Source organism: Centrocercus urophasianus, unplaced genomic scaffold (genome assembly GCF_019232065.1).
Source record: "Centrocercus urophasianus isolate 14NV4802_14NV808 unplaced genomic scaffold, USGS_Curo_1.0 seq_13, whole genome shotgun sequence".
Taxonomy (NCBI): Eukaryota; Metazoa; Chordata; class Aves; order Galliformes; family Phasianidae; genus Centrocercus; species Centrocercus urophasianus.
This window is the reverse complement of record NW_024884475.1, coordinates 41,527,922-41,540,877: the sequence shown is the minus strand read 5'-3', so window position 1 is coordinate 41,540,877 and position 12,956 is coordinate 41,527,922. Positions and strand designations below refer to the sequence as shown.

The window sequence follows — 12,956 nt, the reverse complement described above, 5'->3', positions numbered from 1 at the left end:
GAGTTTGCTTTCAGTAGAGTACCTTTGGCTAGCAGAAGTGAAGGTGTTGCAGCGCAGCTGAACTAAAGCCAGCCAGCATAACTAAGCAAATAAGAAAGTGAAAAGCATGCTTGGTGACTGTGTGCTGGGCTTGGGTACTTCAGGAAATGGCAGAGGAGGAATTTGTTTAGGGGATGTTACCACTGAACTGCTGCAGAGCAAGGATGATGCTGGGCTGCATGATTTGCTGGGAGTAATTGGTGTCATGACATGGAAGGCTATGACATGTTGTGCCAAAAAGGCCTATTTGCATCTTCTCTTAGCATTTTCAGAAGGCATGTGTTTTGATCCCAGGCTTTCTTTGTTGGACTTCACTAGCTGTTTATTACCATGGCCATTTTCATGGGTAGCCCACCTGCTTCTTCTGCTCATACTTCATCTGCAGACTTAATCTGCTTTTCCCAGTAGTCCTGGTGGTTGCTATAGCAATGATAAAGTGTTATGAAAATGGCAGGATGATACTTAAATGTATGGCTTGCGATACCTTTTTCTTTCTCCCTCCTGGGAAGGAGAAACTCAATAATGGGGATTCGGCTGTTGTATTATTGTTTTATCTTAAGCTTTAACTTCAAGCTCTCTGGAGCCTGAATGCAGTTTTTCTCCCTCAATCCTTTGAGGCAGGGAATGTTGCAGCTTTAAAGCAGCTAAGGAGAAACAAGACCCCAGATTAATGAATACAAGGCATATATAATTTTCTTTTTGAGATACCAGAGGTTGTATTTTCCATGACACACACAAAGAGTGAAGTTTGCTGTGGGCAGCCCACCCTGATGGGAGCCTGCTGCTCAATGCCCAAAATATTGAAAGGTATCGGAAAGAGATATCAGTGGATTTACTTTGGCTTTGCACCAGGAGAATTACTCAAAACTGACTTCAAAAGTGACATTTAGATCAGTAAATTAAAAAATCTTAACACCCTCACAAATAAAGGGAGAGGAAAGCAGAAGATGTGGTATTTTTGTTTCGTGTCTGCATATAGAAATGGGTGGCTGTTTTGTTACACAAAGCCTCCTCTTGTACACAGATTTGCAATTGAAAATGACTGACTTATTCTGAGTTTTCCACTTTTTGTAGTGTTTGTAGTCAGAATCACTGATCTGCTTTAAAAGTTTCCAGGAACTATCTAGTTCATACAGTCCAGAAGGACCAGGTTGATGTGAATTTAGCTTGTTTCAGAGCCCACCGGGCAGCAGAGGGCCCCTGTGGTGCATGTAGGCAAGCCAGGTGCTGTGTACTGACACAGATGTGTCCCTTTTTGTCTCTTGCCGTGCACTGCTCCAAGCTCAAGCTGCAGTGGGATCAGCTCATGCATGGCAACAGGTGGGGTACAAACCTGGGAAAAGCATCACTGTCTTTGCTGTTGGAACGTGATGTGTTAGACAAGATCAGGCCAGCAACACATCATGTGAGATGCTTCTTTCTGTAGTTGCCATTGAAAGACACCTTGAGCAAAAGCGTTCAAAGCCATGGGGCAGGTACAGCCTTCTTCTCCATATCAAATCTCATGGCAACCAACTTGGAAATTGGGGTAAATCTCAAATGGAAGGATTATGTCACTTCAGAATTTGTGACTGCCATTAACTCTGGTCTTTCCTGTTACTTGTATAAACGTGAGTCCCTCTTTGAATCTTTTGCGGCCCAGCTTGTTTGGAAGTGGTATAAAAGCGGAGGCTACTTTAAATGTCCTTAGTAGTCACACTGGTATAAAACAAGTGCAAGAAGAGAAGTTGTTCCTACAGTCTTCATCCAATGTGTGATAGTAATGGATAAACGCGTCACCAGAACAAAAGGACTGACTCATTTGACAATGAGTTATATTCAAGGTTGCTTAGTTAAGTGTTCATATAATGTTTTTTTACAGGAGACAGCTTTGTTTCCTTATTTCCAAACACAACAGTTCATCTTGCTTTACATCAGTATAGCCAAAACATCAGGTGAGAGAAACCAGTATTTTTTGCAGCTGCATGTATCCATGCAGGAGCCTCCCTGGCATGCAGCCCTCATACAGCGCCGCCTTCTACCTTGTTCTGTGCTCAAAAGGCCAAGTGACCCGCTAATGCCATTCGCCTCAGTACGGGAAGGGCTGGGGAAACATAAAGGAGAGGCAGGACAGATTTTGCTTTCTTGAAATGCTCTGTTGGCGTGAGCTTTCACAGAGCTCACAGAGCTTGCTTCTGAGAAACTGACCTGGGGCTTGTATATTATCAGCAATGGCATCAAAAAAAAAAAAAAAAAAAAAAAAAGGAGGAAGCCAGGTTATTAGTTGCAGAGAAGAGTTTGCACCCAGAACATCAGCGTCTTGCAAAGCCCGCCTCTACCACGCCACACGGCCACCTTTACTCTTTACTCCCAAGAGAGGCAGATGGTGGACTCTGCATCCCATAGGTGACAAAGATGACCCCAAAAGAGTGGCTGGTGTTGAGGAATTTGCTTTCCAATCACTTGTTTGGGTTTGGGCAGCAGATGTTGGTGAAGCCAGTTAACCCTACCACTCCAGCTAGGGGCCAAGCTGGAATGTGGGGGTCTGGGATGGAGGTTCTGGTGCCCTGGAAGAGGATTGGGCTGGGGAAAAGATGGTGGTCTGTTTTTTGTGCTTCTTCCCTTTCTCTTTGCCTGCTGATAGCCTTGAAATTGCCCCATTTAAGACTTGTTTTCTTAGTAGGAAGGATTTGTTCTAGTGTTCTAGCCCAGGAAGTAAATGAAAATTACTTTATGCCCTTGAGTATTCCTGCAATGAGAGTGGGAATTGTCTTGGGGTGAGTTTTTGAGTCATCTGCCTCTCTGGATCCCAGGGGAGACTTAACAGGACAAGGGTTTAATGGTTTTTTGGTCCTGCAGGTCAACAAGAGGAGGGGGGAGGCTTTGCTTCAGGGATTGATGCTTGTGGTGGGAAACAGGGTGGGTCTTGGCATCCACTTGCTAAGCTGTGATGATCCTGAAAAGCAGAAGTCCAGAATCTGCAGCTCCAAGGGGCAAACCTAAGGGGAAGGCTGACTGCTGGCTGCGTATTCAGAAATGACAGGAAGGAAGGCAAAAAGACATTTGCTTGGAAAACAGGGACTCTCCAAACATATGTCCCCATGGTCTGCTTTCAGTCCCAAGTGCAACACCTGCCAGGCCGAGGTGCTCTCATTACCCGCCTGCCAGGAGGAACTGGACAGCCTCTGAGAGCAGGAGCTGCAGTGAACTCATCCTTTTAGATACAAGAAACTGGTGGCCATAGCAGAGCTCTCCAATAAGTGCTGAGAGCCTTTGAAGAGGTTGCATTTTCCATCGTTTCTTTTTAATTATACTATTTCAGTTTCAAATACATTTCAAGGGACCAGTAAGAGAGATCCTAGGCCACAGTGGGAACTGAATGTGCTGTTTTATGTTAGTCTTTTTTGTTTTTTCTTCTTCATTTGGCACTTTTTGGAGAGTTCCCCCCACCTCCCCGCCATTGTGTAGGCTGCCATCTTTCTTTGTTTATTTGTAGCAAGCATGTGGGCATAGCCTTGCTTACACTCCGAGCAACTGGGGAACCACCATAAATGTAGCTTATCTGCTTTCTGATCCATTTTCTTTTGCATCAGTTTGGATTTGTGCATTGTCAGTAACATCTGTGCTGCTTTAGTGGCCTACAGTTCTCAAGTCTAATTAGCTGGCTGCTTGTAATCAGGACTAATTCAACTGTTGTCATTCTGAATGTTCTTTTTCCTTTTTTTTTATGCCACATTTGCCTGATTGACCTTTTTTGTTTTTTCTCTGTCTTCCTATCGGGCTGCTCCAGGAGCCATGGCTAATCATCTTATAACCAATGCTCTGCTTCGTCCTCATGGCACTAACAACCCTTATAATACATTGCTCGGGGAATCGGCGGTCTATAACAACCCTTCTGTCAGCATGTACAACGCACAAGGTGTGCTGGAGTTTCTCTCTAATTTTTCTAGTGAGAATTCCATTTTCTGTGGCTTATTTTTGCCCATTTCTTTCTTTTTTTCTTCTTCCCTTCTTCCCCCCCCCCCCCCCAAACGCTTTGTTTTTTTGGAACTGGGCGCAGAAACGATCCTCCTTTTTCTTTCATTTCAGTGCATTTTTCCATTTTGTGTAGGCTTTTTTCCATGAGCAATCAAGTTCACTTTAAGAGACACTCATCAGTTCTACTCAAAACTTTCATAGTGGTTTTGATTTTGATTTTTTTTTTTTTAATCCCCTCGCTTTTGTATTGTTTTGGTCTTGTGTGTGTGTTTTGTCAGATGTATCCATTTCTCTGTTGTCTGCACATTTCCTTGTTAAACCATTCATTTCAGAAGCAGGAACACCTCTGAAGGTAAGTGAAGCTAAAATGGCCTTTGACACCAAAGCTGCTGTTGTTTGAAATGGCAGAGAGAAATGTGGTCAGCAGCACACCAGTATGTCTGCTGGAGGTTGCACAAGAAAAAAATGCCAAACAAAGCAAAAATGCCCTTGATTTGTAGGAAGAAATGACAGCTGAAGAGAGGAGCATAGGTCAGCTCCAAAGAGCAGAGTTTAGACGTTGGAGAAAATGTTTTGCTCTTTGCATTAATACATTTTGTATATTCTATTACAAAGTAAAAAGAAAGAAGGAATGGAAAAAGGCGTAGGGAAGCTCAGAGCTCTTGACACATTGTTCTGTGCACGAGAAGTGAGCAGGTAGAGTCAGTCGTATTCAGCTGAGGCTCCCTCTCTGAGGTCATTCTCTTGTCGCCAGTGTGTGTGTCTCTGCTCCAGCTGTGGGGACAGGGCAGTGTTTGTAGGCTGCTGTCTTGGTGCTGCTGCCCAGGCCAAGCTGAGGTGTTTGACCGGGATGGAAGAGCAGCTGAGGTGTGGAGCTTTCCAGCTCCATCCTGCTCTACCATTTCTTTTGGTGGGTAGCGCTCTTTCACCTCTCCCCTCTAATGAAGGAGCCCATTTCCCATAAAGGATCCCTAAGGAAGGGAGAATAATGATGGTTATAATGGAAGCAGTAAAACCCCCATTGTGCTAAATACCAGTGTATTGTTTATAACAGACATAGATATTGAAATGTATCACTAGGGTATTTTCATTCAGTCCACAAGGAAGCACATGTGTTTGACCTTTCTGTTGTTCAGAAATTTCTTAAGCTATGCTAACATTGTGCAATAAATTTGCTTCCACTGATGTCTTCTAAAAAGGGGCTACTGTTAAGCATGAAATGCTCTGAATTTTAAGATCTTTAGTGTATCACAAATGTCAAAACAAGCTTTCATATTCTGTATGTCTTCTTGCATGATAATATTGAGATTTGAGGGACTGTTAAATCAAGTGGCAGCAGGTAATGCTGGGTCAGTATCTGACTTAAGGCAAGTCCTGAGGTTCAGGTCTGGGGGCCTCAAATGGACAAAAGTGATTTGAGTGGAAATGTGACAAAAGGTTTTACATGCATTTTAATAATCTTATGTTCTTCTAGTTTATGAGACTGGATTCTGATACAATTACCTGAGTTAACAGTACATTATTCCACAAATAGTGTTACTGATTTGAACATGCTATTCAGTGCAACACAGCCAGATGGATGACAGAGAAAGTTGCCCAGCCTACATCCCTAGTATATTAAAGAAAGTGCGACCATTACTGATCCCACTCGAGCCACTGGAGCTTTGCCTTTGACTTCAGAGGCAGCAGAATGCGACCTATTATGTTCAGGAGGCTGCAAGTTAATTAATGATCAAAGAAAGTGGTATAGCTTTTGCTTTTCAAACTGGCTATTATCTTAGGACAAAGCATTCCATTACAAAGTGTGCATATTAGGAGAACCAGCAGTGGAAAGGAAACTTTGCAAAACCCATTTGGATTCTCTGCGCTTTAAGGGCGCTGCACCAGCAACCTGGCTAAAGTAATGATAACACATTGTAAAAGTAGATGCTGTCACAATCTACAAGGGCTGGGATTGGAGTGCAGGGAAGGCATGCTAGCTAACATTGCCCTACTAACTCATTCCACATGATTTTCTTGCACCTTCATCTGCCACATCTGTTGTTGGCCGTTGACAGAGACAGGACTCTATAAAGACGATAAATGTGGAGTCTGGGGTGGTCTCCCCTTCCTCCTCTCCAGTTCCGTGCTTTAAAATACCTTCTCTGTTCAAGCTGAAGCTGCCCTGTCTCAGCAGGGGCTGGGAGCCCTAAAAAGCATTGCAAAGAAGCTGGGAATGAGAACCCAACAGGCCAGAGGCCATGTACTAGTGACAAAACCAATTCCTTCACAGGACAGAGTGTAAAAGGAGGAGGAGATGGTAGGTGAGGAGCCTGGCACCCCGCGGCACATGCGAAGCACTCACTACCCTTTGCATCTGATGGATATGTACTCACTCAGTCTCTTGGATACATAAGCGTGTCAAAATGGCCTAACTGCTTTTGTGATTGATAAGTTTAAGAGAAGAAGGAAATCCCGTAACAAGCTCTGCTTAAATCACAGTGTCCCGCAGACCAATGCAAAGTGAGAAGCTGACACTTAACAATGGCTCTTCATCTTCATCTCTGGCTCTGCTTTTTTTTTTAACTCTTCCTTCTCAGCAGCTTCATTTAGAGATGCCATTATTCGAACTACTATTTCTCTCACATTTGCTTGCAAATTCCATGTAATTTTCCATGTGTTTGGTTATAAAAAGAACAGAAAGGAAACGCTTCCTTGCAAAAGTTTTTTAAATGCCAACAGCCCCATGATGAGCTAAGTCATACTCTTGCAAAGCGCTGTTGCAAAGGATGGACAGCAAAACAGTTTAGCAAGGAAATGGATTTCAGTTTCAACTGCCAGGGGTTATTAGAACTAACAGTAAGTAAAGCCATTCATTTTAAGACTCTGGAAATGACATTGACAGTGCCTGTCTTTTCAAGCATGACCATTGCCAGCTTTAGACTTCTCTTAACATTTCCAGGGATTATTTCTTGATGTATTGCACGCTGAACATTTATAATGGCATTGGATGAAGTTTTAAATGTGATTATATTTTCAATAAAACTGTAGTGCATTGATATTGCGGGTAAAATACTTTTCTGTCTAAAATGTCAATATTTTTAACCTGAAATAAACCATGTAACAAATTCATGTACTCTGGGCAGTGAAAATTATTTCCGTTAACTCTCTTTTCTGCACATCATCAATTTGCTTTTTACTCATGTTTCTCCTACTGTCGCTGTAAGCTTACTTGTTGTTTTTTCTTTCCTTTTCTTCATGCTGTCGTTTAGAGCCCTACAGAGAGACAAGTATGGGAGTAAAGCTAAACATTGCATATCAAATGTAATTTTTTTTAGTTCACTTTTATTGCATCACATATAGATGATGTAGTTAATAAAGGAAATTCATCTCACAGTTTTGAAATCAAAAGAATCTAAAGCATATGAATATACATATGTATATATCTGTGTATGCGTGCGTATGTGTGTGTGTATATATATATGTGTGTGTGTACATATATATATATAGTGAAGATTAGATGATGCTTTCCTTTTTTATTTCCCGTTTTTGTGATATCATTTACCCAAACTAGTTTCTCATTTAGCTGTGCGTGCAATTCTTTTAAACTTCACCTTTTGATTTGCGAGGTCACGGTATTTTTATACTGCTCGTTTCATTGCAGACCTCACTCTGTTTTCACATGTGATGCCTTCATTTAATTCCCTCTGAACCCTCCCAGCCTCTGGCTCTATGCATTGGCAGCGGAAGCATTGCTTGGTGCCTAAATGCATACGGCACTCAGCTATCAGACAGATGCTGTCGTGTCCGTCACCCATTGCAAACGATCCTCCCCCTGAAATGCTCACTTCCCATTTCTTCCCAAACATCATGGCTCATTTGGAGAGCTTCCAACATGAAAATAAGCGGCTTTGCTCTATGTCTGTGATAGCTAGTTGACTTTTTGCATAGCCCCCTTGTTTGTTTGGAAACCCAGGATACGGCATCACCTTCCAAGCTTTAGAAACCTAAAAGACGACAGATGCATTTGGGCATTTTACTCAAAAGAAAGAAAAAAGCCTGCACTAGCACTTTCCAGCCGTTGTCACGCACAACTATGACATCGCAGATATAGACCGAATCCTGTATTTTCAGAAGGTACACATGCCATGTACCAAGCATGGTAAGAGCAACTGTTAAATTGTCGGCTAATGGCTCCTCTAATCCACTGCTGCTTGCTGGGAGTTGCTTATGATTTTTCGGCAACACCCGTAGCCCTTAGCTGAAAGGTCGATATGGGATTTTGTGCTTTCCCATGTCTGTCTTTGCTGGCCATGATAAAAAAAACAAAACAAAACAAAAAAACAGTGTGTGACAGCTTAACCTGCCTGTGGCCTGGGTTACTTCTCCCTTGCCTACCTCCTCCACCATAACCCATAGAGTCAGTAAGGATGGCATCAAGCCCCAGCCTTGTGCTGGCTGTGTTGACAGGCCAGTAGAAATGAGACAGCAGTCAGTGGTACAGAGCAAGCAGGACAGTTCATTGCTGAATAAATGAGAGGTCTCATTTATGCAGCTGTCTGTGCATTCTTTGTGCAAGCCAGGCATATATATTTCCCTGGGCTGCCTGTTCAAATACAGCAGGCAGGGAAGAAGGTTGGCAGGAAAGGCTCAGGAATGTCCCAACAACCCCAGTGTGTGTCCCACCATGTCTGCCATACTGTGGCAGTGATGGTACTTGCTCTACCTTCCATCTCTGCTTTCACTTGGAAAGGGAGATGGAAAGTATTTTTAAAGGCTGTGCAAGACCCAGTTACAGCTGTCCCCTGTACCAATTGCATTAGGAAACTCCCACCTGACCAAGATCAAGTAAATCATTTTGGCTGTGCCCTTGTGCCATGAGGGGTAGGATACTTAGTCTTCTTCCAAAAATGCTTTGGACAGGAGCACTTTGTGGCCCTGTGCTGGTTGCATGAGCTAATCACGAATCTTGCCTTTAGCAGAGCACTCATGCCTTTCCTCTGATAGGGAGTGCAGATTTATTTCCCCCCTCCGAAGCCAGTAAGGATACAGTCCCAAGTGAAGTTCGGCTGATGATTAACCTACACAGCAAATACTTCTCCTCAGCTGGGGTGAATTGCCAAAGCCTTGCAGCAAGGGCACTTTGGCCCAGTTAAGGCTCACGTATCGCTCAGCTCCCAGGGAACATGCAGAGCAAATCCCAGACCCTCTGGAAGCAGCAGTGCACAACAGAGAGAGGAAATATTGGCAGGGAGAGGTTATTCCCTCCTGCTAGCTATTGCCCTCCGTTTTCCAGCAGCGAGACCCTAAATCAGCGGCGAGGCCTTAAGGCAGCGAAGTGGAGCTGCACCCTCACACGTGGGATGAAGCAGTCTCCCTAGTGTGAGACGGCATGCCGCTCGCTTTTCCCCGGCCCTGTGGCAGCCTAGGAAGGGTGTGAGTGTGCACGTCCCGCGTGAGTGTCCTGTTTGTACAAGTCACCCTCTCTTGTGTAATGTTTTTCAGAGGGGCTTCTGAACAATGCCAGGGATACAAGTGTCACGGATACTCTACCACTGAATGGTAATCACGGCAACAGCTACAGCATCGCCAGCGGCGAGTACCTCAGCAACTGCGTGCAAATCCTCGACCGCGGGTACAACCACACTGAGAACGCCCTCGAGAAGAAGATCCTGAAGGAACTCACCTCCAACTACATCCCCTCCTACCTGAACAACCACGAGCGCTCCAGCGAGCAGAGCCGAAACCTGATGAACAAACTCGTCAACAGCGTGGGCGGCGGGAGCGAGGACGACGCCATCGTGCTGGACGACGCCACCTCCTTCACCCACGAGGAGAGCCTGGGCCTGGAGCTCATCCACGAGGAGTCAGACGCCCCGCTGCTGCCCCCCCGTGTGTACTCGGCTGATGGCCCCCAGCCCCATCTCTACAGCCGGCGGCGCATCCCACAGGACAACAGCGAGAGCTTTTTCCCCTTGCTGACCAACGAGCACACAGACGACCTCCAGTCGCCCAACAGGGATTCTCTGTACACCAGTATGCCCACGCTGGCCGGCATGCCCGTGGCGGAAAGCGTTGCCGCCAGCACCCAGACCGACCCCCCGCCGGCAAAAAGCGGTGACGCGGATGATGTTTACTACAAGAGCATGCCCAACCTCGGCTCCAGGAACCACGTCCATCAGCTACACACGTACTACCAGCTAGGCCGAGGCAGCAGCGACGGCTTTATAGTCCCGCCGAACAAAGAGGGAACCTCCCCGGACGGCAGTGCGAAAGGACCCGCTCATTTGGTCACTAGTCTATAGAAGGTTAAGCAAAAATGAAGCAAACGGACACCCACAGCCCCTCCGTAACGCTCGGTTTACTGTTCTGAGTTAATACAAGCAGTGGTAATATTGTGTGTACTCCTAAATCTTCATGCTGTTCTAAGCGAAATGAAACTCTCAGACTTTTTTTACTGGAATTTTTAGGCCAGCCCGGAGAGAACAGGAACTGCTGCCCCCTCCCCCCCCCCAGTTCCTCCCCATTCTCCCTCCCTTCAGACAGACTTCATTATGTTAATGAAAGAGATAGGACAGATAACGGCACACTTCGTGGCCTTCTCAAGTTATGCTGTATTTGTTTAAACGATCCTTGATGCTGTGTTGCTCTTAATACTGAGGACCTGATTTAAGAAAGAAAAAAAAAAAAAATGCAAAGAAAAAAAAAAAGGCCAAAAATGTGCATTTGAAACTAGTAGCGATGACGCATCTAGGTGGGAGTGCTGCACAAAACAAACAAGCTAGCAAACTGTCTGTCACAAATCCAGATCTTGCAGCGGGGTTTGGTCGCTCACAACTCGGTTTGATCGCAGCACCCTTCGCTGTGGGAGCAACCGAAACAAAAATTAATGATACGGAAGGGAATCCTAGAATTATATGCTAAAGGCATATTTTATGTTTTGCTGTATTAACTGACGATCAAAACTAATGGCAGAAAAAGAGAATCAAACAATTTCTATGTAATGTACAGATACTAGCATTGCACATATAGTCTGCTTTCTGTTCCTCCAGAACTTGCGTCCCTGTTAATGTAGTGGAAAAAAAATAAGAACTTTTTCTGTTGTGCTGGTCTTGTAAGTTTGTCTACCAGTAGGAGCAAGGTTTTTCATAACTCCTGTTTTTCTTTTCTTTCCTTTTGCCTCTCCCCTCTATCCCTCCCATCCTGGTAAAAAGTCTCACTGGGCAGAAAAACAAACACCACTTTCTAAGGACCATTTTTAGAAACGCGATGGCAGTTTCTTTCCAACCAAGAGAGTCTTTTCTTTCCTCATCGTGTATCTTTCTCAAGCCGCCATATGGCCGGCAGACTTTTTGCAGAATAGAGCAGGGCAAACTTTATGTTTACAGTGCACAACCGATCGTAACAAGAATCCTGTGAAGCATCTTTGGCAAGCAGCCCCTCACCCAGGCCGTAGGTTCGCATCTAGAAGCCAAGAGGTTTTTGTAGTCGTAGCGGGGCTTCTGCATGAGACGGTGATTTCCCCATAGGAGCTAAGGGCCTTCACGGCCCCGTCCGGTCCCCGTTTAGGCACTTGTAATGCAGTGGTTAAGAAGAAATTTGATTGATGCGTAGTGATCTAAAAAGTACTTTTGCAGTGATTTTTAAAGAAAAAAAAAGTCTTCTGTTCATTCTTTTGCCTAACAGGAAATTTATTTATTTGACATGATTTCAAGTAACATAGGCTTTCCAGAGGTAAATTAGCAGCACGGAGTATAATTTCTTCTTTTTTTTCTTTTTTCTTTTATTTTTATTTTTATTTTTAATTTATGATCATTTTGTATGGTCTCAGCAGTTGAATGACCTCATTACTAATATTTGTTGTAAAAGTGAAGCTTGTTTGCCAACCAATAAACAACTGATCACAATTTAGAAGACACTGTATGTATGTACTGTACAATTAATCGCTCTTCTCTGTTGTTCCTTTCTCCATTTCTGTCTTCAGTACGAGTTTCCAACCCCTTTAGGGCATGGGTGAGCAATGCCAAAGAGAGGAGGCCTGGCTGAGCAATTTAAGCACAAACATTACCCAGCTACAGCTAAGTAGAAGTATCAGGCTAGCAGCACTTGTATCTGGCTGAGAACAAAGCTGGCCCACGTTTCTTGCAGGTTATCCTAGGTCTGTTTTGTGCCTACTGTATAAACCAGACAATGACATGCAGATGATTTGAGCATAGTATTTCATGTGTCTTTTTAATCATTGTAATGATTTTTTAATTATTTTTTATTTTTTAAGTTTGATTCTTCTGAGATAAATACCACTGGTAGCATGTCAAAGAGTAAAACGAGTTCCCGTTAGGCCTCAGTTGTTGTTTGCTGTCTTTTTATTTTCTTGCTCCAGGTGTATGCAGAGCTATCCTTCGCCAAAAGTTCAATTGCCAGCCCGGGCAACACTGTGCTAGAAACCCCACTGTGCTTCCCAGTGGCCCAGCCCCTCTTCAGGTCCCTCCAGAGCAACTGAGTCTCTGCAATGGCTGTCCTGAGCCACCTGAGGTGTTGCTGCAGCCAACAGCTCAGGCCAGAATGCCTTGGGAAGGAAATCTCATTTCTGACCAGGCTGTGCCTCCTGCTAAGTCTAGATTTTGGCCTTTCCTACCAGGAGTTTGGGAATCACAGCAAAACAGCCACCAGCTGTGCCCTTGCTCTTGATACTGCTGCCCCACTGGCTTCTAACTCACTGCCTCCTTGTGTGGTTTTATTTTCTGTGCCAGCAGGAACTGAGTTGGGAGGCAAGTGGTAGATTCATGCACGCAACTGTTTAGATCCCATCACCAAACCAATTTTTGCCACAGTCCAATTGAGACTGTGAGGCCTTGAAGTATCTCTGTTTTGGAGAAAGTTAAAGCTGTTCTACCATATTAGTCTCCAAAAAGTGATTTTCCAAGGATTTGGTGGGATTAAACTCCTGCAAAGGGTGAGATCCGCTGTAGCCAATATTGCTA

At 44.4% G+C, this 12,956-nt stretch overlaps 1 protein-coding gene across 1 annotated transcript in view; it reads left to right on the top strand.

The window, feature by feature from the left end:
* ADGRL3 (adhesion G protein-coupled receptor L3) overlaps positions 1–11,896 on the top strand; it is a 304,411-nt gene extending 292,515 nt beyond the window's left edge. The window contains exons 23-24 of the mRNA XM_042811914.1: positions 7,248–7,265; positions 9,481–11,896. Of these exons, the coding sequence (XP_042667848.1) occupies positions 7,248–7,265; positions 9,481–10,280 (818 nt within the window). The 3' untranslated portion in view covers positions 10,281–11,896. The remainder of the gene's footprint in view (positions 1–7,247; positions 7,266–9,480) is intronic.
* The last annotated feature ends 1,060 nt before the right edge of the window (positions 11,897–12,956 follow it).